Here is a 25,000-nt window from a genome sequence, read left to right on the forward strand (position 1 = left end):
GATAGCCCCACCCTGAATGGGTGATAGCCCCACCCTGAATGGGTGATAGCCCCACCCTGAATGAGTGATAGCCACACCCTAAATGACAGATAGCCCCACCCTGAATGTGTGATAGCCACACCCTAAATGACAGATAGCCCCACCCTGAATGGGTGATAGCCCCACCCTGAATGGGTGATAGCCACACCCTAAATGACAGATAGCCCCACCCTGAATGGGTGATAGCCCCACCCTGAATGGGTGATAGCCACACCCTAAATGACAGATAGCCCCACCCTGAATGGGTGATAGCCACACCCTGAATGACAGATAGCCCCACCCTGAATGAGTGATAGCCACACCCTAAATGACAGATAGCCCCACCCTGAATGGCTGATAGCCACACCCTAAATGACAGATAGCCTCACCCTGAATGAGTGATAGCCACACCCTAAATGACAGATAGCCCCACCCTGAATGGGTGATAGCCCCACCCTGAATGGGTGATAGCCCCACCCTGAATGGGTGATAGCCACACCCTGAATGACAGATAGCCCCACCCTGAATGGGTGATAGCCACACCCTAAATGACAGATAGCCCCACCCTGAATGGGTGATAGCCCCACCCTGAATGAGTGATAGCCACACCCTAAATGACAGATAGCCCCACCCTGAATGTGTGATAGCCACACCCTAAATGACAGATAGCTCCACCCTGAATGGGTGATAGCCACACCCTAAATGACAGATAGCCCCACCCTGAATGAGTGATAGCCACACCCTAAATGACAGATAGCTCCACCCTGAATGGGTGATAGCCACACCCTAAATGACAGATAGCCCCACCCTGAATGAGTGATAGCCACACCCTAAATGACAGATAGCCCCACCCTGAATGAGTGATAGCTACACCCTAAATGACAGATAGCCCCACCCTGAATGGGTGATAGCCCCACCCTGAATGGGTGATAGCCACACCCTGAATGACAGATAGCCCCACCCTGAATGGGTGATAGCCCCACCCTGAATGGGTGATAGCCCCACCCTGAATGGGTGATAGCCACACCCTAAATGACAGATAGCCCCACCCTGAATGGGTGATAGCCCCACCCTGAATGGGTGATAGCCCCACCCTGAATGGGTGATAGCCACACCCTAAATGACAGATAGCCCCACCCTGAATGTGTGATAGCCACACCCTAAATGACAGATAGCTCCACCCTGAATGGGTGATAGCCACACCCTAAATGACAGATAGCCCCACCCTGAATGAGTGATAGCCACACCCTAAATGACAGATAGCCCCACCCTGAATGAGTGATAGCTACACCCTAAATGACAGATAGCCCCACCCTGAATGAGTGATAGCCACACCCTAAATGACAGATAGCCCCACCCTGAATGGCTGATAGCCACACCCCAAATGACAGATAGCCCCACCCTGAATGGCTGATAGCCACACCCTAAATGACAGATAGCCCCACCCTGAATGAGTGATAGCCACACCCTAAATGACAGATAGCCCCACCCTGAATGGCTGATAGCCACACCCTAAATGACAGATAGCCCCACCCTGAATGGCTGATAGACCCGACCTAATTGCTGAGGGCAAATAAAGTGCACAGATACATCATTTACAATAAAAATAAATAATAAAAACTCCCAATTTAAATATAATTTATTCATATAATGACCTTATTTACATGTTTCTCAATTCCTATTTCCATGTTAGCAGCATAAAAATGATAAAGATTGACTCGGGTAAACGAGGTAGTGCTTTTTATAGTTAGGCAATAATGATGTTTTATATTTGAATCCTTGAATTTTTCATATATAGAAATATTTGTGTGCTGCTGCGCATCCATGTGTGTGTAAGCAGTAATATTCACACGTGTATTAGACCCAAATATCACGAACAAACTCTTTAAATAACCAAAGAAAATTAGATTTCACAACAAATTTGAGCTTTTGGAAGCTTCAAAATAAAAGTCACTGTTGTATTCAACACTATTATACAGCACAATGATAGCCAGGATAACATTTAAAACTACTCAGACTGTGTTCATCTCACATAACACAGTAATACAAATGGGTTAATTGAGTAAATAATAAGGTAATTTTCATTTTTGGATGAACTATTCCTTTATGAAATAGAAATGTATGTCAGAAATATATTAAACACTTTCAAGCTGCGCATGAGCAAAATTGTTGGCATATTCTTTAAAAAATAATAATAACTCCCACTTTAAATGTCCTTTATTTACATAATGAGCTTATTTGCATGTTTCTCAATTCCTATTTCCATATTAGCAGCATGAAATGATAAAGACTGACTTGGGTGACTCTGAATAGTTTAACATCTTATTGGAGGCAGTGGGCCAAAGCATGTGGACTGGAATAAGCTCTGATTGTTTGACTGGTTTATGGAAAGAGTTTGTGCTGAATAAATTCACAAACCCCTCAGAGCTCTGCTTGGGAATCCTACAAAAAGCCCATTGTTTTATAAGGGCCCATCGTCGTCATGTACAGTCGGTGTCTCCTAGCGTAGCATAACTAGCAGGCTGTACTGCGCCATTGTTTAGGTGAGAGATATCACCACTTGTGGCTGAAAGAGCGATAAATGGGAAACATAAATGCTGTTAAAACCTGGTGAGCCTCCTTATTGACTAGTACTGCATGTTAAATACTGCATACAATAAATAAATGACAAAGAGTGTGCTTAAAAACAATATCAACGCTAAGGTAAAAGGCTAACTCTCCACACCAGCAGGTGGCAGTAGTCTATAATTCATTATTCATCAAAGGAAACTGGGAAAACTACATCTGCGGATGTTTAATCATTTAAATAATGCTTATCAAATGGTCTCACTTTCTTCATTCAAGAACATTTCTAGTTTAGACTATGCTTGATTCATATTTTGTAGATTTGTCTTCTTATTAAAGTCCTGTTTAAATTATGAAAGAGCTTTAAAAGGTACAAACAAATGTTAGGCCCTGCTGAAAAATCCAGCTTAAACCAGCCTAGGCTGGTTGGCTGGTTTTAGCTGGTCAACCAGGCTGGTTTTAGAGGGGTTTTGGCCACTTCCAGGCTGGTTTCCAGCCATTTCCAGCCTGGTCTTAGCTGGTTAGGCTGGGAGATGACCAGCTAAAACCAGCTTGACCAGCCTAGCAGGCTGGGAGCCCAGCCAAAACCAGCTATGTCCAGCTTAAACCAGGCTGGTCAAGCTGGTTTTTGTTGGATTTAGCTGGTCATTTTCCAGCCTGACCAGCTAAGACCAGGCTGGAAATGGCTGGAAACCAGCCTGGAAGTGGCCAAAACCCCTCCAAAACCAGCCTGGTCGACCAGCTAAAACCAGCAAACCAGCCTAGGCTGGTTTAAGCTGGATTTTTTAGCAGGGGGGGTAAGGCTTTTAAGAGGTATGAAGAAAGAAGAAAGTTCAGGATTAATCGTCATATAAAAATATTTAAATGGCAAATACATTCGCCCATGGGTGTGCTGGTGCGGAAAGGAGGTGTGTTAAGGGGCATTGTTGTTGTGTTATTTTAGGGAACTGAAATAGGCTGCGCCAGTGACCAACTTTAAGCTCTAAAGTCAAAGGTCATTTGTTTTTTAAAGAGTTTATTATTGATAGGTGGGTCTAAAACACGTGTACACTTTGCTTATTACACATAGAGGGATGCGCAGAAGCACAGAAATCCACTCACCGGCCACTTTATTAGGTACACCTGTCCGACTGCTTGTTAGCGCAAATTTCTAATCAGCCAATCACATTGCTGAAAAATCCAGCTTAAACCAGCCTAGGCTGGTTGGCTGGTTTTAGCTGGTCGACCAGGCTGGTTTTAGAGAGGTTTAGGCCATTTCAAGGCTGGTTTCCAGCCATTTCCAGCCTGGTCTTAGCTGGTCAGGCTGGGAGATGACCAGCTATGTCCAGCTTAAACCAGGCTGGTCAAGCTGGTTTTAGCTGGATTTAGCAGGTCATTTTCCATCCCTCTAAAACCTTTAAAACCAGCCTGGTCGACCAGCTAAAACCAGCCAACCAGCCTAGCCTAGGTTTTATCAGTAGGGATGGCAGCAGCTCAATGCATTTAGGCATGTAGACATGGTCAAGACGATCTGCTGCAGTTCAAACTGAGCATCAGAATGGGGAAGAAAGAGGATTTAAGAGACTTTGAATGTGGCATGGTTGTTGGTGTCAGACTGACTGGTCTGAGTATTTCAGAAACTGCTGGGATTTTCACGCACAACCATCTCTAGGGTTTACAGAGAACGGTCTGCAGAAGAGCAGAAAAGCATATCTGATGTCTCCATCTTCTGATGGCTACTTCCAGCAGGATAACGCACCATGTCATAAAGCGTTAATCATCTCAGACTGGTTTCTTGAACATGACAATGAGTTCACTGTACTCAAATGGCCTCCACAGTCACCAGAGCTCAATCCAATAGAGCAGCTTTGGGATGTGGTGGATTGGCATCATGGATGTGCAGCCGATAAATCTGCAGCAACTGTGTGATGATTAAGTTCAATATGGAGCAAAATCTCTGAGAAATATTTCCAGCACCTTGTTGAATCTACACCATGAAGGATTAAGGCAGTTCTGAAGGCAAAAGGGGGTCCATCCCAGTACTAGTAAGGTGTACCTAATAAAGTGGCCGGTAAGTGTATCTTTAAAGTCTCAGTGAAATTAAAATAAAGTCTTTTGGATGTTAGTTTCAATATGATAGCCCTAAAAATACCTCTACAAGCTAGTGTGCCCCCAAATTCACATTTAGAGGATATATAAACATCCAAAGCTTGCAGTTTGTCACTTCCGCCTAAATTGATCAACGATTTTTTTTTTGTTTTGTTTTTTGACGTCACCTCATATCAAATCTTCTGGCCAATCAAACGCTCTCTGGTATCTGACGTACCCCGCCTCTCATGACAAGCTTCTCATTTAGCAAAGCTGTAATCAAATCAAAATGCTATTGGCTGTTTTTTAAAAAGGGGAGGAGCTACTTGCGTCCCAAAATCTCTATTGTGAGATTACGTCATACATCGAACAGAATTGTACATTTCAAACTACATCACGAGACCTTTATCTATAAAAAATTAAAGGATTAAACTGTAAAAAATTATCATTGTCCACATAAATATAGCCTTCTTCACCTCTAGTGAATGCAGCTCGTTCTGTAGATGATCTGCTCAATTTAACCTTGCACATGAACAGATCAGTTCCAGATTTGTTTTCTCTCGGGTTTGTGACAAGAAAAACGAGTAAACCATGACAGAATGTTCAGCTTTGGGTGAACTGTCCCTTTAAGAGGCACATCAGCATCAGCTAAAACCACAGCCAGAAGACAAATCAATCAATCACGGCACCATTTGCATATACCACTGAAAAAGGACGCTAAAAGCAACAGGCTGAAATTCCAAACCAGCAAAGTCAGAGGGAAAGTCTGTCCAATCAGCAGGCGGACGGCAGATTCCTCAGTGCTCAGACTGGCCTGGAGACAGAAACAAAGTGCTGAGGAATGATCTCCAGCCCTGTTTCAGATGCTCATAGTCTGCTTCTACAACACTGACGTCTGTGCTTTTAAAGAAACCCTCTAGTTCAGACCCTCATTCACATGTTATGAGCGCAGAAATCCCCTCTGACTGTTGTTAACGGTGTATTGAGTGCTTGTTGGCGGTACTTTAGAGCAGATTGGTATGTCTTTCCACACATTGCCATGTAAGGAAGGTAAAACACTCTGGACAAAGCTGGAATTGTGGGGGAAAAGCCAAAACAGGAACTGGGCAGAGGGATAAACCAAAAACCCAGAGCAGGCCCTGGTGTGTGTGATTTAGGACACACCTCAGCAAAACTATTCCTTCGGTTAAATTCAATTTAACCGGTCAAACTCTCGTTCCAAGAAAGTCATTAGCCGTATTAGCAGAAAATCTGCCCGCTATTTCAAGCATCTATGTCCACGCCCAATGTACCTGAATGCGGATGTTCTGCCATCTCACCAGTGACGGAAAGAGTGCTCAAGTACCATTACATGACTAAAAATGTAGTGCGAGTGAAATGATCTGTGGTAATTATTACTCAAAGTATGAGTAAGACCTTTCAAAAGTACTCAGGAATAGAGAGTAGTGAGTATTTCGCTGTGAAAAGTTGATGCATTTACATGTCATTTGTGGATGTGTGTAAACGTAACATTCTGTAGTGCATTTCAAGGGCGTAGGTTTGCGTTTGACATCGGTGGGGACTGGGGACGAGTGAATACAATTCCCCCACACCCCCGCCAAGAATGAATATTGTTTTTTTTTAATATATATATATATATATATATATATATATATATATATATATATATATATATATATATATATATATACATACACACACACACACACACACACATATATACATATACATATACATATATATATATATATATATATATATATATATATATATATATATATATATATATATATATATATTTTATAATTCCTATCTATTATTTAACTGCTATTAAAATGTATATCTTTTTACATTTATAGCAAGTTCTAATGATTGTTCCATTTATAGTTTGATTTATCTCGTTTCATTTTTTGTTCCATTTATAGTTTGATTGATCTCGTTTCATTTATCTTTTTACATTTATAGCAAGTTCTAATGATTGTTCCATTTATAGTTTGATTTATCTAGTTTCATATATCTTTTTACATTTATAGCCTTATTTATCAAGTTCTAATGATTGTTCCATTTATAGTTTGATTGATCTCGTTTCATTTATCTTTTTACATTTATAGCCTTATTTATCAAGTTCTAATGATTGTTCCATTTATAGTTTGATTGATCTCGTTTCATTTATCTTTTTACATTTATAGCCTTATTTATCAAGTTCTAATGATTGTTCCATTTATAGTTTAATTTATCTCGTTTCATTTATCTTTTTACATTTATAGCCTTATTTAGCAAGTTCTAATGATTGTTCCATTTATAGTTTAATTTATCTCGTTTCATTTATCTTTTTACATTTATAGCCTTATTTATCAAGTTCTAATGATTGTTCCATTTATAGTTTGATTTATCTCGTTCCATTTTTGGTTCCATTTATAGTTTGATTTATCTCGTTTCATTTATCTTTTTACATTTATAGCCTTATTTATCAAGTTCTAATGATTGTTCCATTTATAGTTTAATTTATCTCGTTTCATTTATCTTTTTACATTTATAGCCTTATTTAGCAAGTTCTAATGATTGTTCCATTTATAGTTTAATTTATCTCGTTTCATTTATCTTTTTACATTTATAGCCTTATTTATCAAGTTCTAATGATTGTTCCATTTATAGTTTAATTTATCTCGTTTCATTTATCTTTTTACATTTATAGCCTTATTTAGCAAGTTCTAATGATTGTTCCATTTATAGTTTGATTTATCTCGTTCCATTTTTTGTTCCATTTATAGTTTGATTGATCTCGTTTCATTTATCTTTTTACATTTATAGCCTTATTTATCAAGTTCTAATGATTGTTCCATTTATAGTTTAATTTATCTCGTTTCATTTATCTTTTTACATTTATAGCCTTATTTATCAAGTTCTAATGATTGTTCCATTTATAGTTTAATTTATCTCGTTTCATTTATCTTTTTACATTTATAGCCTTATTTATCAAGTTCTAATGATTGTTCCATTTATAGTTTGATTTATCTCGTTTCATTTATCTTTTTACATTTATAGCCTTATTTATCAAGTTCTAATGATTGTTCCATTTATAGTTTGATTTATCTCGTTTCATTTATCTTTTTACATTTATAGCCTTATTTATCAAGTTCTAATGATTGTTCCATTTATAGTTTGATTTATCTCGTTTCATTTATCTTTTTACATTTATAGCCTTATTTATCAAGTTCTAATGATTGTTCCATTTATAGTTTAATTTATCTCGTTTCATTTATCTTTTTACATTTATAGCCTTATTTATCAAGTTCTAATGATTGTTCCATTTATAGTTTGATTTATCTCGTTTCATTTATCTTTTTACATTTATAGCCTTATTTATCAAGTTCTAATGATTGTTCCATTTATAGTTTGATTTATCTTGTTTCATTTATCTTTTTACATTTATAGCCCTATTTATCAAGTTCTAATGATTGTTCCATTTATAGTTTATCTCGTTCCATTTTTGGTTCCATCTATAGTTTGATTTATCTCGTTCCATTTTTGGTTCCATTTATAGTTTGATTGATCTCGTTTCATTTATCTTTTTACATTTATAGCAAGTTCTAATGATTGTTCCATTTATAGTTTGATTTATCTTGTGTCATTTATCTTTTTACATTTATTGCCTTATTTATCATGTTCTAATGACTGTTCCATTTATCTTGGTTATCAACACACCAGAGTTGACCACTCTCAAATACACAGATCAGAAAACCAGAATGAACGCCTCTTTTAATAGCAAATACTGAATTTCAAATTCACAATTCTGCCATGAGACCGTTAAAAGATCCAACTGGGAAGTCCAAACTGCAAGTCTTTTTTATATCTGCAGTCTTCTGAAAACTGGTCCAAAACGTCTGATTACAAAGTATGTTCATGCAAAATACACCAGGCTTATGATGCACACAGCGATGATGATTCATGTGCTTAATTCTCACTATCTATGCAGCGCGTCCTGCTCCATTCAAATGAGCCGGCGATTGCTTACACACGCTAAACCTGCAGTCAAGTGCAAAGAATGGTGAAATCGGAGCTCTTGCTTCCAGAAGCTTGCTCGTGTCTTCAGGGAACGAGGGAGGTGTAAAAGTGCCAAAAAAGGAATGATGCCATGTCAACATGTCTTAAAGGTCACGGAGTCAAAGGTCACGAGGGACCACACGGGTTACTGGGTTTAAAGTCAACGTGGAACTGCATTCTTCATCCAGATGTGAGAAACACAGTCAAGTTCAACAAGAAGAAGAACAAACACTAAGCACTTACACATTTCTAATCCTAACAGTTTTAATAACTCATCTCTAATAACTGATTTATTCTATCTTTGTCATGATGACAGTAAATAATATTAGACTAGATATTCTTTAAGACACTTCTTAAAGTGACATTTAAAGGCTTTACTAGGGTAATTAGGGTAAAGTTAGGGTAATTAGGCAAGTCATTGTATAACAGTGGATTATTCTGGAGCTGCAACCCAGTACTGGCCTGGGAAACACCCATACATACTCATTCACACACACACACACAAACACACATACACATACATACACACACACTACGGACAATTTAGTCTATTCAATTCACCTACAGCGCCTGGGGGAAACCAGAGCATCCGGAGGAAACCCACGCCAACACAGGGAGAACATGCAAACTCCACACAGAATGCCAACTGGCCCAGTCAAGACTCGACCAAGCGACCTTCTTGCTGTGAGGCCACAATGCTAACCACTTAGCCACCGTGCCGCCACAACAAGCACAATCCAATTGTTTATTTCGTCCCCAGAAACTAATCAACACATACGTCTGAATCCCGTCCCCAGAGATCGACTTCAGTTTCACCTCCAGCCAAACACAGCTGAACCTGCTTATCAACGGCGCAAAACATGCAAAATGTAGATGCAGCGGAGGTGCACAACCATCAAAGTACTCAGTTTACATTAATAATGTGTGTTAAATTCAAGAAAACCGACTTATTTATAATCTAAATATTTTAAAAAAATCTTAAAATCAAGAAGCATTTACAAGACAAGTAAAATAATAATAATAATTATAATAATTCCTTACACTTATATAGCGCTTTTCTGGGCACTCAAAGTGCTTTACACATTGGGGGGAATCTCCTCATCCACCACCAGTGTGCAGCATCCACCTGGGTGACATGACGGCAGCCATATTGGGCCAGACCGCACACCACACACCAGCTGATTGGTGGAGAGCAGACAGAGTGATGAAGCCAGTTATGATATGGAGATGGGTAAGATGGACAGAGGCCAGTGGGCAGATTTGGCCAGGATGCCAGGGTTAAACCCCTACTCTTTTTCAAAGGACATCCTGGGATTTTTAACGACCACAGAGAGTCGGGACCTCGGTTTATCGTCTCATCCGAAAGACGGCGCTCACTGAGCAGTATAGAGTCCCCATTGCTATACTGGGGCATTAGGACCCACAAAGACCGCAGGGTGTGCACCCCCTGCTGGCCTCACTAACACCACTTCCGGCAGCAACCTAGCTTTCCCATGTGGTCTCCCATCCAGGTGCTGACCTTAGCTTCAGTGGGCGACCATAATAGTCGTTTTTAGAAATAATGAGTAAAAATAAAGTGAGTTTTTCCTTAAAACAAGCTAAATCTGCCAATGAAGCAAGCAAGATATTCTTATTTCAAAGCAAAAACTTGATTATTTCGCATGTTCAAGGAAAAACTCTCTTAATTTTGACTCAAAAACAAGACAATATTTTGTATTTGTCTAGAAAATGCTTCTTGATTTAAGAATTTGTCGATATTCAGACTAGAAACACGACAAAAACTCAATTTTACAGCGTGTGGGTCTGTTAAAGCGATAGTTCACCCCTAATATTTAAATTCTGTCAGAATTTAATCATCCTCCATTTGTTTCAAGCCTGTTTGAGATTCAACACAAAAGAAGATATTTTGAAGAATGTTGGGGGGAAAAAACTCTTCCGCCCCTACCATACACTGCAAAAAATGCTTTTCTTGCTTAGATTTTTTGTCTTGTTTCTAGTCTAAATATCTAAAATTTCTTATATCAAGAAGCATTTTCTAGACAAGCAAAACATATTGTCTTGTTTTGAAAAATAATATGCCAAAATTAGGTGAGTTTTTCCTTAAAACAAGCAAAATAATCTGCCAATGGGGTAAGCAAATTAATCTTGTTTTTTCTTTTGCCGTAAGATTATTTTGCTGACCCCATTGGCAGATTATTTTGCTTGTTTTAAGGAAAAACTCACCTAATTTTGGCATATTAATTCTGAAAACAAGACTACATGTTTTTCTTGTCTAGAAAATGCTTCTTGATTTAGGAATTTTAAGATATTTGGACTAGAAACAAGTAAGAAAAGCAGTTTTTGCAGTGTAGAAGTCAATGGCTACCAGTTTCCAACATTCTTCAAAAAAAAAAAAAAAAAAACTCATAAAGGTTTAAAAAAAATCACTTAAGGGTGCGAACCAATGACTGTAAAAAATATGGACGACGCGACAGCCCTTTTTCCCATTGAACGCCTTGAGGGCAAAACGCCTGCTTGACGGGCACAAACTGTCGCAAAAGACTGCTGAAATTGGAGCCAGACATGCGCAGAAGGACTGTCTGATGGAGCCAGAGGAGGAGCCGCGAAAATGAGCAGAGTCGAGCTTCCAATCAAACGCTTTATGTAAAATCAACTACGCCCCCCGAACTTCTCAGCATGCGTTTGCTGTCATATCAACACAAATGGATGTAATAACGTTAACAAATATGAGGGTTTTATATATTCAATCGCGCCAGCTCCAGGCCGCAGCGCATAACTTACTCGCGGCGTCGCGGGCTGATTCCGGCTCGCATGCGGCAGCGCCTGCTCGCTCGGCCGCCGCATCTGGCTCGATTGACTCGGGCTGGAATTGGGTAGTGAGTCCAGGCATCCGGAGTAGGTCCAGCAGAGGTAACATTAGTCAGTCTGAGCTCTAAGAGAGAAGTCTCCGGCAGGCGAGAATCTAGCCGGAACTGTGTTTTGCTATCTGGGTGGCTAGGCGTGTATCAGCAAACTAATAAAGCCCGAAAAAAGCCCTGAACTTAGCGAATAAACAGTGTTCCACCAGGATCATGTATGTCAGAAACTATAGTTTACTGCTGAACTCATTTTGTCATGGTAAAATAACACAGAAATCGAATAATAACATTTCAGTCTACTTCAGTCTCCTGCCGAAGCTCAGACGCCGCGCTTTGAGAAACTGTCAATCACAGCTGTCAATCACGATGACACGCCCAGCATTAAATTACTGCTAAAAACAAACTGTTTACAAAAATGAAGATCTGCACCTATTTCAGCACAATAACCAGTGCCTTAATCGACCAGAACTATCTTTCGGGACATTTTATTGCAAGTGTAATATTTTTTTTTATTTGGGCTCAAGTCTCCTTCATTAACACGGAGGAGGCGGGCTTTATGACTTGTACTGCAGCCAGCCCCCAGGGGGCGATCTAACGGCCGAAACCTTCACTCAAACGCAGGCTTGCGGCACACTTGGTGCGAACATTTTCATTTTTGGCTTAATTTTACCTTTAAAACCATGACATGCTAAACTTTATCAAATGTTTCCCCAGTGTCTGTTTGACAGAAAGAAGGATATTTTCAACATTTCTAAACAATACTTTTAATTACTTATTTATTTTCCTTCTGCTACGATGGTAGTGCATATTTTTTAGCTGTTTTAAGCAGAAACTCGTTGAGACTCATCATTCAGAAAACTATACAGTATGTTGTACTTGTCGAGAAAACGCTTCTTGATTTAAACGTTGTTGGATATTTGGACTAAAAACAAGTCTAAACTCTTAATAGGAAAAGTGTTTTTGTAGTGTGTTTAGTTAGGCTCTCATTCATCAGGTACAAGGAACCAGCTCATGCAAATCTGCTTTACAGCCTCAATAAATGTCTAATTTACAATCAATAAATGTTCAAGCTTCTGCATGAGAGACATTCACTGATAAAACCCCCAAACACTGCTGAAGAGCGATCTATTATGTTCCAGCTTTTATTCCCAGCACTGCTCATACATTTGTTAAAAAGCTCATTTGATGCAATGTTAAATGGTTGTTATTTAGTTTAATCGGTGTATTTGAACAGGTTTACATGCTTTAATGTCCAAAAAAAGTTTACAACTTAATTCTCAAACTGCTTCACACTTAAAAGACACAAGGATAGCATTAAAAAACAGCTATCCAGAGTTTATACAATATTTATATATACACAGTGGAAGAATTATTAGCCCCTCTGTTTATTTCTGTTTAATGGAGAGCGGAGTTTCTGATTATAGCTTTAATAACCTATTTCTAATAACTGATTTATTTTCTCTTTGCCATGATGACAGCACATACTAATAGACTAGATATTTTTCAAGACACTTCCACCACAACCCTAAGCTGCTCTATTGGATTGAGATCTGGTGACTGTGGAGGCCATTTGAGTACAGTGAACTCATCGTCATGTTCAAGAAACCAGTCTGAGATGATTGAGCTTTATGACATGGTGTGTTATCCTGCTGGAAGCAGTCATCAGAAGATGGAGACACTGTGCTCATAAAGGGATGGACATGGTGAGCAACAATACTACTCATTAGTAACAATACTTGCTACTAATGGGCTTTCTTTTAGCTGGAACCAGTCTGGCCATTCTCCTCTGACCTCTGGCATCAGCAAGGCATTTGCGCCCACAGAACTGCCGCTCGCTGGATATTTCCTCTTTATTCAGACCGCTCTCTGTAAACCCTAGAGATGGTTGTGCGTGAAAATCCCAATAGATCAGCAGTTTCTGAAATATTCAGACCATGGCACCAACAACCATGCCACATTCAGTCACTTAAATCCCCTTTCTTCCCCATACTGATGCTCGCTTTAAGCAGATCGACTTAACCATGTCTACATGCCTAAATGCATTGAGTTGCTGCCATGTGATTGGCTGATTAGAAATTTGCGTTAACGAGCAGTTGGACAGGTGTACCTATTAAAGTGGCCAGCGAGTGTGTGTTCACTCATTTCGGAACTCTTTTAGAATTAAAATAACACTGCAAGTTCTGCGGTGTAGTAAACAGAACTCATTTTCTGAGTGTTGGTCTAGAAAGACGACAAAAATCTTAAATAAGAAAAGCTTTTTTTTTTCAGTGCATTTTCTACCATCAACTTTGCAAACACTTTTTGAGCTTAGAGGTTCAATAAGTTTGCATTTTGTAACTTTCTAACACACATCTGCCATCATACGCTGCAGTTAGCCCAAAACTGCAGTCTGCCTGAGGGAGACGGGACGCATTCTGGCCGGGATTTCCCCATTATAGTAAGGCAGGCTGTATCAGAGTTACATAAGGAAGCTGTGTAATGGATCCCCGAGGGTCCGACCAGCGCTAATGCTTCTCATGTGTGGCCGTTCACAGCATTTACAGCATCACAGACACGCTGGCTCTGTTTTCAGTGCGCTAGATCACGGGCAGTTTGCACACAGAAAGCACTTCTGTTTTACTTCATTTGAATTTTATATCATGCTTTGCATCCAGCGATGTTACAAATAAAAAGAAGAGCTAATGTGGTCCACTGTGGAGTTATGCACTGAGCAAAACATCTGTGCTTTTAATTGAGTTTTCTGTTTATTTACAGTGGTGAAGTGCATTATGGGATGTTGATCTCTGCTCTGTCCACTTTTAATGTTAAATAATCAACTCTACAGTTTAACAAAGTGACTTTTAGTGATGTTTTTAGTTGTTTGAAATAATATAATGTACTATATCTAGAGAAATAAGTGTGTGAAATAGCAGGAAATGTGCTGCAGTTTATTATAAGGTGTTTGTAGCGTAATATACGACACCAACACAGACAATATAGCACTGCAAACTATTACAAATCACAATAAAAGTCACTTTTTCACACTTTTCAATGTTAAAAGTTGTTGGAAGAAAGATCAAAATCCCATAATGCAATTCAAAAGCAGAAATAAACTGGGCAAAATAAAAACATGAATCAAAAAATACAGAAAAACTGCGCACTTACGGATATTTTCCACAATGTGGGGTCTGCTTTAAAGGGTGAAAATTGAAGTTCTGTCATAATAAGGAAAGTAATTGGACAAAAGTGGTTTGTACAGTAGCCACCCTACTAAAAAAACAGCTTTTTTTTTGGCTGGTTTTAGCTGGTTGACCAGGCTGGTTTTAGAGGGGTTTTGGCCATTTCCAGGCTGGTTTCCAGCCATTTCCAGTCTGGTTTTAGCTGGTCAGGCTGGGAGATGACCAGCCAAAACCAGCTATGTCCAGGCTGGTCAAGCTGGTTTTAGCTGGTCATTTTCCAGCCTGACCAGCTAGGACCAGGCTGGAAATGGCTGAGGTATCTCAGTGTGGTATGGAAACAGCTCAAACCAAGACCGCAAAGCACTTCAAAGAGTTGTGCGTTTAGCTGAGCGCATCTCAGGGTCTGCTTTCCCCTCCTTACAGGACATCTATATTAAACGCTGTAAGAACAGAGCTGTTAAAATCTGTAAGGACTTAAACCATCCTGACAATTATCTATTCACTTTGCTTCCATCTAGAAAACGATTTCGTAGCTTGATGGCAAAAACTGAGAGACTTAGGAGGAGTTTCTTTCCCCAGGCCATTAGGCTACTAAATTCTAACCCGGGGTCCGTTCTTCGTACCTCGCTTAAATGATCTAAGATGATTTGGCAGATCCTGGATCTTTTAATCTTGATAACTGATCTCTCGCTTATTTGGTTCTTCAAACGAGTTCGCGAATCAGATTAGAATGTCTGGATGAACTGATCTGAGATCGCTGCGTGTGTTGTTAAGGACAGATCTATTGATCCTCGAAATCATGATCAGCAATGCAACGATTGGCTGACGGCACAGCAGCGTAATGACATCATCTGATTAATATTCAATTATCCATGTGAGCAAAATTACATCAAATTAGCAGCAAACGGCTTGTTTAATATGACACGCAAGAACTTGACATTTGTTGTGAGCTGCAGGCTTTACACTTTCATGTGTCAAGAGTATTCATCATGTATTTCAATGCATATCAATGTATTTAGTTCTACATTTAGAAAAGATTTTCTTTATTATAGTACAGTTTTTTAATCGGTGTAAAGAATAACTGGTTGTTTCCAAAAGCATTTTGATATTGGTAAAGGCGTCTGCAACTTTTGTGAAGCATCACTGGCATATTAACTGTCAAAACATGTTTATGACTGCATAAATGTATTATTGCTTTTAAAAAAAGTCACATATTGCGCATTTCTATTATACACAATTTGTACTAAAGCGATCTAAAAAGTTCATATCAAGAAGTTTTCTCTTTGCACCACCAGGTGGCAGTCTTTGTACTTTCATTTCGAGGGTGCAGATTGCATAAGTTTTATTAATATGTAAAACTTTATTTATTTTATTAATGACTATAACTTTATATATATAGTTAAAAACTACTATTTTCCCAAGTGTATATAACTTTTACTGTAAGAAAATATCAGAACTCGGTACATACTTTCTGTATTATCTTTGCTTGAACTGAGCCGATCTAATCCTGTTTATATGACTTGAACCTGCTCCCGATCAGGTTTGACCTAGCAGATCTGTTGCCATGACAACAACTCTAGGAACAGCTTTGAAGAACGAAACGATCCTGGATCGTGTCAAATCGTCAATATCCAAATCCAGCTAACTGAGTAATCCACGTACGAAGAACAGACCCCCGGTGTTACACATTACGTGATTTTTTCGTATTTATCATTGTAGTAGTCATATTCATAAGTACATCATATTGCTGCTATTCTTATTACCTTGTATAATTTTTTGCACATCTTTTTTTTTTGCACGCTTTTTTTTTTCTTCTCTTTCCTTAATATGTAATTTTTTGTTTATCTATACTTGCACTATCTCTGGAGCGGACCTGACCTACATTTCACTGCTGGTCATACTTTGTATAACTATGTATGTGACAAATAAAACTTGACTTGACTTGACTTAAAACCAGCCTGGTCAACCAGCTAAAACCAGCCTAGGCTGGTTTAAGCTGGATTTTCCAATAGGGTAGTTTGCTTATACTCCTGAAAAAAAAAAATCACCATAGTGTACATAAATTACAATGATTTACTCTGAAAACGGGTTTCTGTGTGTAGTCGGTTCAGGAGCTTATTTAACGTTACTGCTTTAATTGTGTTTTAAAGCTTTCACCTTAATAATGTCGTTGTTGTCGTTTCCCTGCTGAAAAATCCAGCTTAAACCAGCCTAGGCTGGTTGGCTGGTTTTAGCTGGTTGACCAGGCTGGTTTTAGAAGGGTTTTGGCCACTTCCAGGCTGGTTTCCAGCCATTTCCAGCCTGGTCTTAGCTGGTCAGGCTGGGAGATGACCAGCTAAAACCAGCTTGACCAGCCTAGCCAGGCTGGGAGCCCAGCCAATACCAGCTATGTCCACCTTAGACCAGGCTGGTCAAGCTGGTTTTAGCTGGATTTAGCTGGTCATTTTCCAGCCTGACCTAAACCCAACCTCACAGTAACCTAATGTGTTTTGTTAATGTCTACTCTCCACCATACACCACTTAAACCCAACCTACTTGTGGTTTAAGTCCCGCCCACTTATAGGCCACCCAAGCTACATGCGGTGTAATCCCTCCCACTTGGGGGTCTCCGGGCTGCAGCGATACCGACTTGGTTTTATCCAGCATTCTTCAGTATATCATGAATTTTAGGTTAGCGGGAAATGTTATATCGTTATAGCAATACTCAACAACAATCCCGCATGTTTTTCCAGTATCATGCAGCATAATTTCACATGTGGACACTATTTAGGCTTTCTGATCGCACTGCTACATCACATCCCATCTCTTACCTGCACAGGTGTGTGTTGCACTGCGATGCTCTCAGGTTGATCCTCCAAAACTCCCACATCCTCAATCACAGGCGCGACTGCAGACACCGGCTCCTCAGCCTGTTTGAGCAAACAGAACACAGCTCAGAAACACACACACACACACACACCAATAAATGAGCATGTACAACCAATTCTGGAGTCATTTTGAGCTCTACCACACAAGTACTACGCAGATAACAGGGATCAATTTAAGATATTGGATCAATGCAGTATATATGGCAGGTTTAATCAGGTGATCTAGGCCAACGCTGTGATAACAACACTAAATATTTTCATCAGTGTTGACGATTGAAGCTCTGAGATCCTGTCATGTACATTCACAAACATACACACACACACACACTCTCAGCAGAAGCCTGTCACACAATATACACTTTTAAATATAGCAGATATACGTTTGAAGCCATACATAGGCGCACAGGAGCTCTGGTTTCTGCTGCGGCGGACAATTTCTAAGTCAAGACCAAAACGTGCGCTCGCGGGAAAGGTCACAAAACACTGCTGAACAACATCACGTCCACCAGTGTGATGTTTAAAATAGGCCGAGCAACAGAAACGTTCAGTCCAGGCCAAGATCAAGTTATTCACAGTGAATACTGCAGTGTTTTTGAACCATACCACAGTAAAGCCATTCATTTTAATGTCGGCTTAAGTCCCTTTATTAATCCGGGGTCGCCACAGCGGAATGAACCGCCAACTTATCCAGCAATTTTTTACGCAGCGGATGCTCGTCCAACCCTGTGGAACGAAAACCGCATTGTTCCTCCTGGATCCTAGATTCAACCATCAGCCCGGATCCTCCTCTCCAGTACCCTGCCATAGACTTTCCAATGCTCATAAACACTATTTACTACAGTATGTTTTGTCATGTAACTTATCTACTGAGAGATTACAGTGGAGTGAGAGGATTAAAGTTACAGTATAGTAAAAGTCCTTTCATATAAAGATTGAAGATCTGTGAAGGCCGACATGCTGGCTCAGTGGTAAGCACTGTAGCCTTACAGCAAGAAGGTTGCTTGTTCGAGCCTTGGCTGGGTCAGTTGTCATTTCTGTGTGGAGTTTGCATGTTCTCCTCGTATTCCCACACAGTGCAAACACATGCGCTATAGGGGAATTGATAAACTAAATTGCCTGTAGTGTATGAGTGAGTGTGTGTATGAGTGTGTATGGATGTTTTCCATTACTGGGTGGCAGCTGGAAGAGCATCTGCTACTTAAAAAATATTCTGGATTAGTTGGCGGTTCATTTAACTGTGGCGACCCCTGATAAATAAAGGGACTAAGCCGAAGGAAAATGAATGAATGAATGGATCTGTGTGAAATTGTGTCTGTTTATTTTGCTAGCGCACAATGATGACATGACAAAATGATCAGCCCTCGTGTGAAATTTTAATTTGCTGACGTGACGTTTAACAGGTGCAGGAATACAGTATTTCCTATTACATTCGTCCACTGAGAATGTCTTATTTCTTTTAATTCGGCTGGAATAATCCACACTCCCCGGCCACTTTATTAGGTACACCTTGCTAGTACCAGGTTGGACCTCCTTTTGCCTTCAGAACTGCCTTAATCCTTCGTGGCGTAGATTCAACAAGCTACTGGAAATATTGCTCAGAGATTTTGCTCCATATTGACATGATAGCATCACGCAGTTGCTGCACATCCATGATGCCAATCTCCTTTTCCACCACATCCCAAAGGTGCTCTATTGGATTGAGCTCTGGTGACTGTGGAGGCCATTTGAGTACAGTTTTTAAGGCAAATTTGTGTCAACAAGCAGTTAGACAGGTGTACCTAATAAAGTGGCCGGTGAGTATGTACAATATTGACCGTTTACATTTTTATTATTATTATTATTATATATATACACACTGTATATATGACATTTAAAAATGTCCCAGACTAATAATTTGCTTTTAAATGCACATACTTTTTTGATCAGTATACATCCAGGGATTGACCCCCCCAATTAAAGCTTGATCCCCCCTGAAGGACGTCCAAACGACATGTAGACGGGGTCAGTCCTCTAAATAGTGAGATCTAGTTTTCTCTGATCTGTATCTTAAATAATAATATAAATGTTTAAAATAATAGACAGTATACATACGCATTTGACCACCCTTATAACGACTCATATTATTGTGAATGCATGATCATGCCAATCAATCAGTGCGTGAAAAAGTCATTCAACGCTCTGAAAAGAACACTTCAAGAGCACCGATGAACATCATAAGTGCTCACAGGACACTTTTCTTGTAAAATAGCTGTTTGTTTCTACATATACACTCACCGGCCACTTTATTAGGTACACCTCTCCAACTGCTCGTTAACGTGAATTTCTAATCAGCCAATCACATGGCAGCAACTCAATGCATTTGGGCATGTAGACATGGTTAAGACGATCTGCTGCAGTTCAAACCGAGCATCAGAATGGAGAGGAAAAGGGATTTAAGTGACTTTGAACGTGGCATGGTTGTTGGTGCCAGACAGGCTGGTCAGAGTATTTCAGAAACTGCTGATCTATATCCTTGTATCAGCGGTTCAGGCTGGTGGTGGTGGTGTAATGGTGTTGTGGATAATTTCTTGGCACACTTTGGGCTCATTAGTACCAATTGAGCATCGTGTCAACACCACAGCCTACCCGAGTATTGTTGCTGACCATGTCCATCCCTTTATGACCACAGTGTACTCATCTTCTGATGGCTACTTCCAGCAGGATAACGCACCATGTCATAAAGCGTGAATCATCTAAGACTGGTTTCTTAAACATGACAATGAGTTCACTGTACTCAAATGGCCTCCACAGTCACCAGAGTTCAATCCAATAGAGCACCTTTGGGATGTGGTGGAACGGGAGATTGGCATCATGGATGTGCAGCAACTGCGTGATGCTATCATGTCAATATGGAGCAAAATCTCTGAGGAATATTTGCAGTAGCTTGTTGAATCCACACCACGAAGGATTAAGGCAGTTCTGAAGGCAAAAAAGGGCCCAAGTCGGTACTAGTAAGGTGTACCTAATAAAGTGGCCGGCGAGTGTCGTTTAAACATATTTTAATTTTAAATGTGTTGTATAGTTTGACTTGCGGTGGCCTCTGAAATAGCTAATCAGAGGATACTATACGTCAGAATACACTAAATATCCCAAGAAGAAAGAAGAAAGTCCGATTGTGCGAATATAAAACCAACTACCTCAATTGGAAGTCAATGGTAAACAGTTTCCAACATTCTTCAAAATATCTGCTTTCGTGTTGTTCAACCCAACAAAAATATCATCAAGTGAGTGGCCTAAATAATGACGGATTATCATTTTTGAGTAAACTACCCCTCACCAGTACACATAAAACATCGCAATGCTCGTGTGAGCGGCGTTTTACCTGCACAGGTGAGATGAGTTCCGCATGACAGGGGTCTTCCCTCCTCAGAGCTGTAGCCGGGACATGCTGCTCCTCTGCGGGCTGCTGGAGCTCAGTCAGCCGCTCGTCTCTCTTCTCCTTCGGCTCTTTCTTCGGCGCAGGTTTCTTCGCCAGGAGCGTCGATGCGATTATTATGGCGATGACAGTGAAGAAAAGTGCGGACAGAATAACGGGGACGTCTATGATCATGGTTGCCTGCTGCTGTTGTTTTGGAGGTGTTAAATGCGAGTGTGTATTGTCTTGGTTATCTGGACGCCTGTAGGAAGCGGATTAGGCTAGAGCTTGTCCCGTTAGAGAGAGAGAGAGAGAGAGAGAGAGAGAGAGAGAGAGAGAGAGAGAGAGAGAGAGAGAGAGAGAGAGAGAGAGAGATCAAGTCCATGTGCTAGAGACGCGCTCCAGATGGCCGTGTGCTAATATTTACTCAGCACCCTACATAGACAGCACATTGAAGTGCACTAGAACTAGAAAAAACGAGCTTTCCGAATGTGCAAGGTTATTGTAGTAAACGAAAAACTAAAACTACTGGTCAATAATAATGTTTTTATACAAATTAATGAAACCAACTAAAACTAAACTGAAATTTAAAGCAAATTAAATAGAAATATTGATATAGAAACAAATTTTAAACATGCAAAACTATAATAATCTTGATGCTACTCAAATTCACACTTAAAAATTATAGTTTGTCAAAATTATTTCAGGTTTGAATGTGACGATGATGCTTATGCTTTTAAATATAATGTATTCTACTGATCTGTCTAGGCGGCACAGTGGCTCTGTGGTTAGCACTGTGGCCTCACAGCAAGGAGGTTGCTGGTTCGAGTCCCAGCTGGGTCAGTTGGTATTGCTCTGTGGAGTTTGTATGTTCCTCCCGTGTTGGTGTGGGTTTCCTCCGGGTGCTATAGGGGAACTGAGTGATTCACCAAAAAATTAAATAAACTAGTAAATAATAAGGTGAGAACGTGGTAAGATCTGAAAATGTGGTAAAAATCAGGCAGCCATGAGGGCTTGTCTTTTTCTGGATTGCTTTTGAAAGCCCTATCGGTTGGGTTTAGGGAAGGGGGATCGGTCGGTCGGTCAGTCAGTCAGTCAGTTGACAGCGGCCTCTGATGGATTTATTTGAGAACAGCAGGCGTGAATGGCACTCGCGAGAGAAATTTGAGATCTGAAAAAGCATACACAGCAGTCCCTGGTGCATACCTGTCAACATTGGGATATGAAAATAAGGCATACCCCCCCCCCAACCCCCCAAAAAAAGTCACATTAACCTTTTCTTCTCTGTTTAATTTAAACATTCTGATTAAAGAGCTGATTAAATGAATGTTTATGATTAGATTTTTAGTTTGATTACATTAAATAACAGAGGCGTCACTTTAAAAATGCACACACACATCTATAATGAAAGCATGCTTTCTTAACTTTTTATGCTCATTTTAGACAAAAAGTGTATTTAAAAGAACCCCCCCCCCCCCCCCCCCCCCCAAGATCGACGAGTTTAGAAATTATTAGTATAATTATGTGTATGTCTGTTGTTCACTTTTGGTTAGCTTCAAATCGTGTGAACAGAATCCATATCACCATGGAGCGCATCTGACAGTCACGCACCGCTATATGGACTTGAGGATTGTATTGGAAAGGAAGGGAATCCTTTCCAATTTATATTTATTTCAAAGTGTTTTCATGCCTAAATAAAACGAAAGCACAGAAGAGACTCACATTTAAGAGCAAAAGGCGCCCCCTGGTGGTTCGGCAGCATGGGTTGCGTATAGGGAGGATCGGCTCTGTTTATTGCCACCCTTCATAGAAAGATTGAAAATACAGGAGAAAAACAGGAAAATACCTTTACGGGATGATAGCGGGATAGAACTGTAAAATACGGGAGAATCCTAAGAAAAACGGGAGGGTTGCTCCATGCTAGTGGATTCTCGAAAACAAAAACTGCAAAAAACATAGCTCCTGGGGCGTATTTGGTGCTCTTCATAAATGTATACAGGGGTGTGTAATCAAAATGAGCCTGGCTTGCATTTTGTATTTTATATTTCAATATTTCACATGATCTTAAATGTGTAATTTTTATATTTCTAAAGATGTTTAGTGACTAAAACATCATTTTAATAAATTTATCTGTTTAATAAATCTGTTTTGCACTAAAATATATGCGCTATATTCACTAAGAAACTCAGCAAAATATTCATTTTTCAGAGTGTGGTGTGCTCATTTATGCGGAGCACCGTATTTTTCATTTCCAATTTAAACTACATGAAAGATTCTTATTCTCTTGAAAAAATATTTCACCTCAGGGAGAAAAGAGTGTGGATTTTCCAGCGGTTCTCCGTGCGTCACTCCCTTTGAATTTATCATGTCATAAATAACCACGATGACACACATTGAGGGATTATGGCCATTATAAGGCCAATAACATCCGTCACAGTGGTTCATAACATCACACATGGGTCTAGCTTTGGCTTGATGAGTGTGGAGGTGACACAAATAGGGGAAAATGTCTTCGATTTAATTCTCATTTCCTGTACTGCCATGCAGAACTGTGGTGATGTCAGTTTGATTCGTTTATTTACACTGATAACGATTTATGTAAATTACCCAGTATGTTACTGTAATATTAACTGTATTTTACTGTAAGACAGTTATGCGGTGTGTTACTGTATTTTAAAGGTGCGTAAAAAAAACTATAGAATACACTAGACATGTCAGTCGTATACTTTTGAATAGGGAAAAGTGTAACTGTCAATATGGCGAACGAAGCCCCGCCTTCTAATACAGGAGCCAATCAGCGATAGCTATATGGCAAATAATGCCCGCCTTTTAGGACAGGGGCCAATCAGCGATCGCTATATGGTGAATAAAGCCCGCCTTCTAGTACAGGAGCCAATCAGCGATCGCTATATGGTGAATGAAGCCCCGCCTTCTAATACAGGAGCCAATCAGCAATCGCTATTTGGCAATTAAAGCCCGCCTTCTAGGAAGGAGCCAATCAGCAAACGTTATATGGCAAATAAAGCCCGCCTTCTAGTACAGGAGCCAATCAGCGATTGCTACATGGTGAATAAAGCCCGCCTTCTAGGACAGCAGCCAATCAGCGATCGCTAAATGGTGGATAAAGCCCGCCTTCTAGGACAGGAGCCAATCAGCAATCGCTATATGGTGGATAAAGCCCACCTTCTAGGACAGGAGCCAATCAGCAATCGCTATATAGCGAATGAAGCCCCGCCTTCTAATACAGGAGCCAATCAGCAATCGCTATATGGCAAATAAAGCCAGCCTTCTAGTACAGGAGCCAATCAGCGATCGCTATATGGTGAATAAAGCCCCGCCTTCTAATACAGGAGCCAATCAGCAATCGCTATATGGCAAATAAAGCCAGCCTTCTAGTACAGGAGCCAATCAGCAATAGATTTATGGCGAATTAAGCCCCGCCTTCTAATACAGGAGCCAATCAGCGATCACTATATGGTGAAAAAAAGCTCGCCTTCTTGGACAGGAGCCAATCAGCGATTGCTACATGGCGAATAAAGCTTGCCTTCTTGGACAGGAGCCTATCAGCGATCGCTACATGGCGAATAAAGCCCGCCTTCTAGTACAGCAGCCAATCAGCGATCGCTACATGGCGAATAAAGCCCGCCTTCTAGTACAGCAGCCAATCAGCGATCGCTACATGGCGAATAAAGCCCGCCTTCTAGTACAGCAGCCAATCAGCGATCGCTACATGGCGAATAAAGCCCGCCTTCTAGGACAGGAGCCTATAAAAGGAGTCGCAAAACAAATATCTGATCAATTGTTCTCGGTTTATATTATGCTTGAGTTACCGATGCAACTACTGGCGCATTTGTATTACATTCCAAAAAACGTAAAACACTGTGGAATCACCTTGGTATTAAAACCGCATCTATAACGACAACAATAACACAAACACAGTTAATGAAGGCAAATCTAAAAATTATTATAGCCTAAAAAGCATAATGGCTAACGCTAACACCGCCTTTATAGCAGCATGTAGTGTTGTTG

General features: G+C 40.1%; 1 protein-coding gene across 16 annotated transcripts in view; it reads right to left on the minus strand.

The window, feature by feature from the left end:
- The window catches only part of si:ch73-366l1.5, a 49,958-nt gene extending 28,700 nt beyond the window's left edge, over positions 1 to 21,258 (minus strand). For 15 of the 16 annotated variants that reach the window (XR_015479350.1, XR_015479351.1, XR_015479343.1 and 12 more), the window contains exons 1-2: positions 20,939 to 21,249; positions 17,521 to 17,619 (exon numbers count right to left, since the gene is read on the minus strand). Coding sequence is in view for 5 of the 16 variants with exons in the window: in XM_087241818.1 (XP_087097944.1) it covers positions 17,521 to 17,619; positions 20,939 to 21,166 (327 nt within the window). In the remaining 11 variants the exon portion in view is untranslated. 16 annotated transcript variants of the gene reach the window in all.
- Between the last annotated feature and the right edge of the window lie 3,742 nt (positions 21,259 to 25,000).

The sequence above is a fragment of the Danio rerio genome, chromosome 3 (assembly GCF_052040795.2).
Source record: "Danio rerio strain M-AB ecotype USA chromosome 3, GRCz13ab, whole genome shotgun sequence".
In the NCBI taxonomy this organism is placed as follows: Eukaryota; Metazoa; Chordata; class Actinopteri; order Cypriniformes; family Danionidae; genus Danio; species Danio rerio.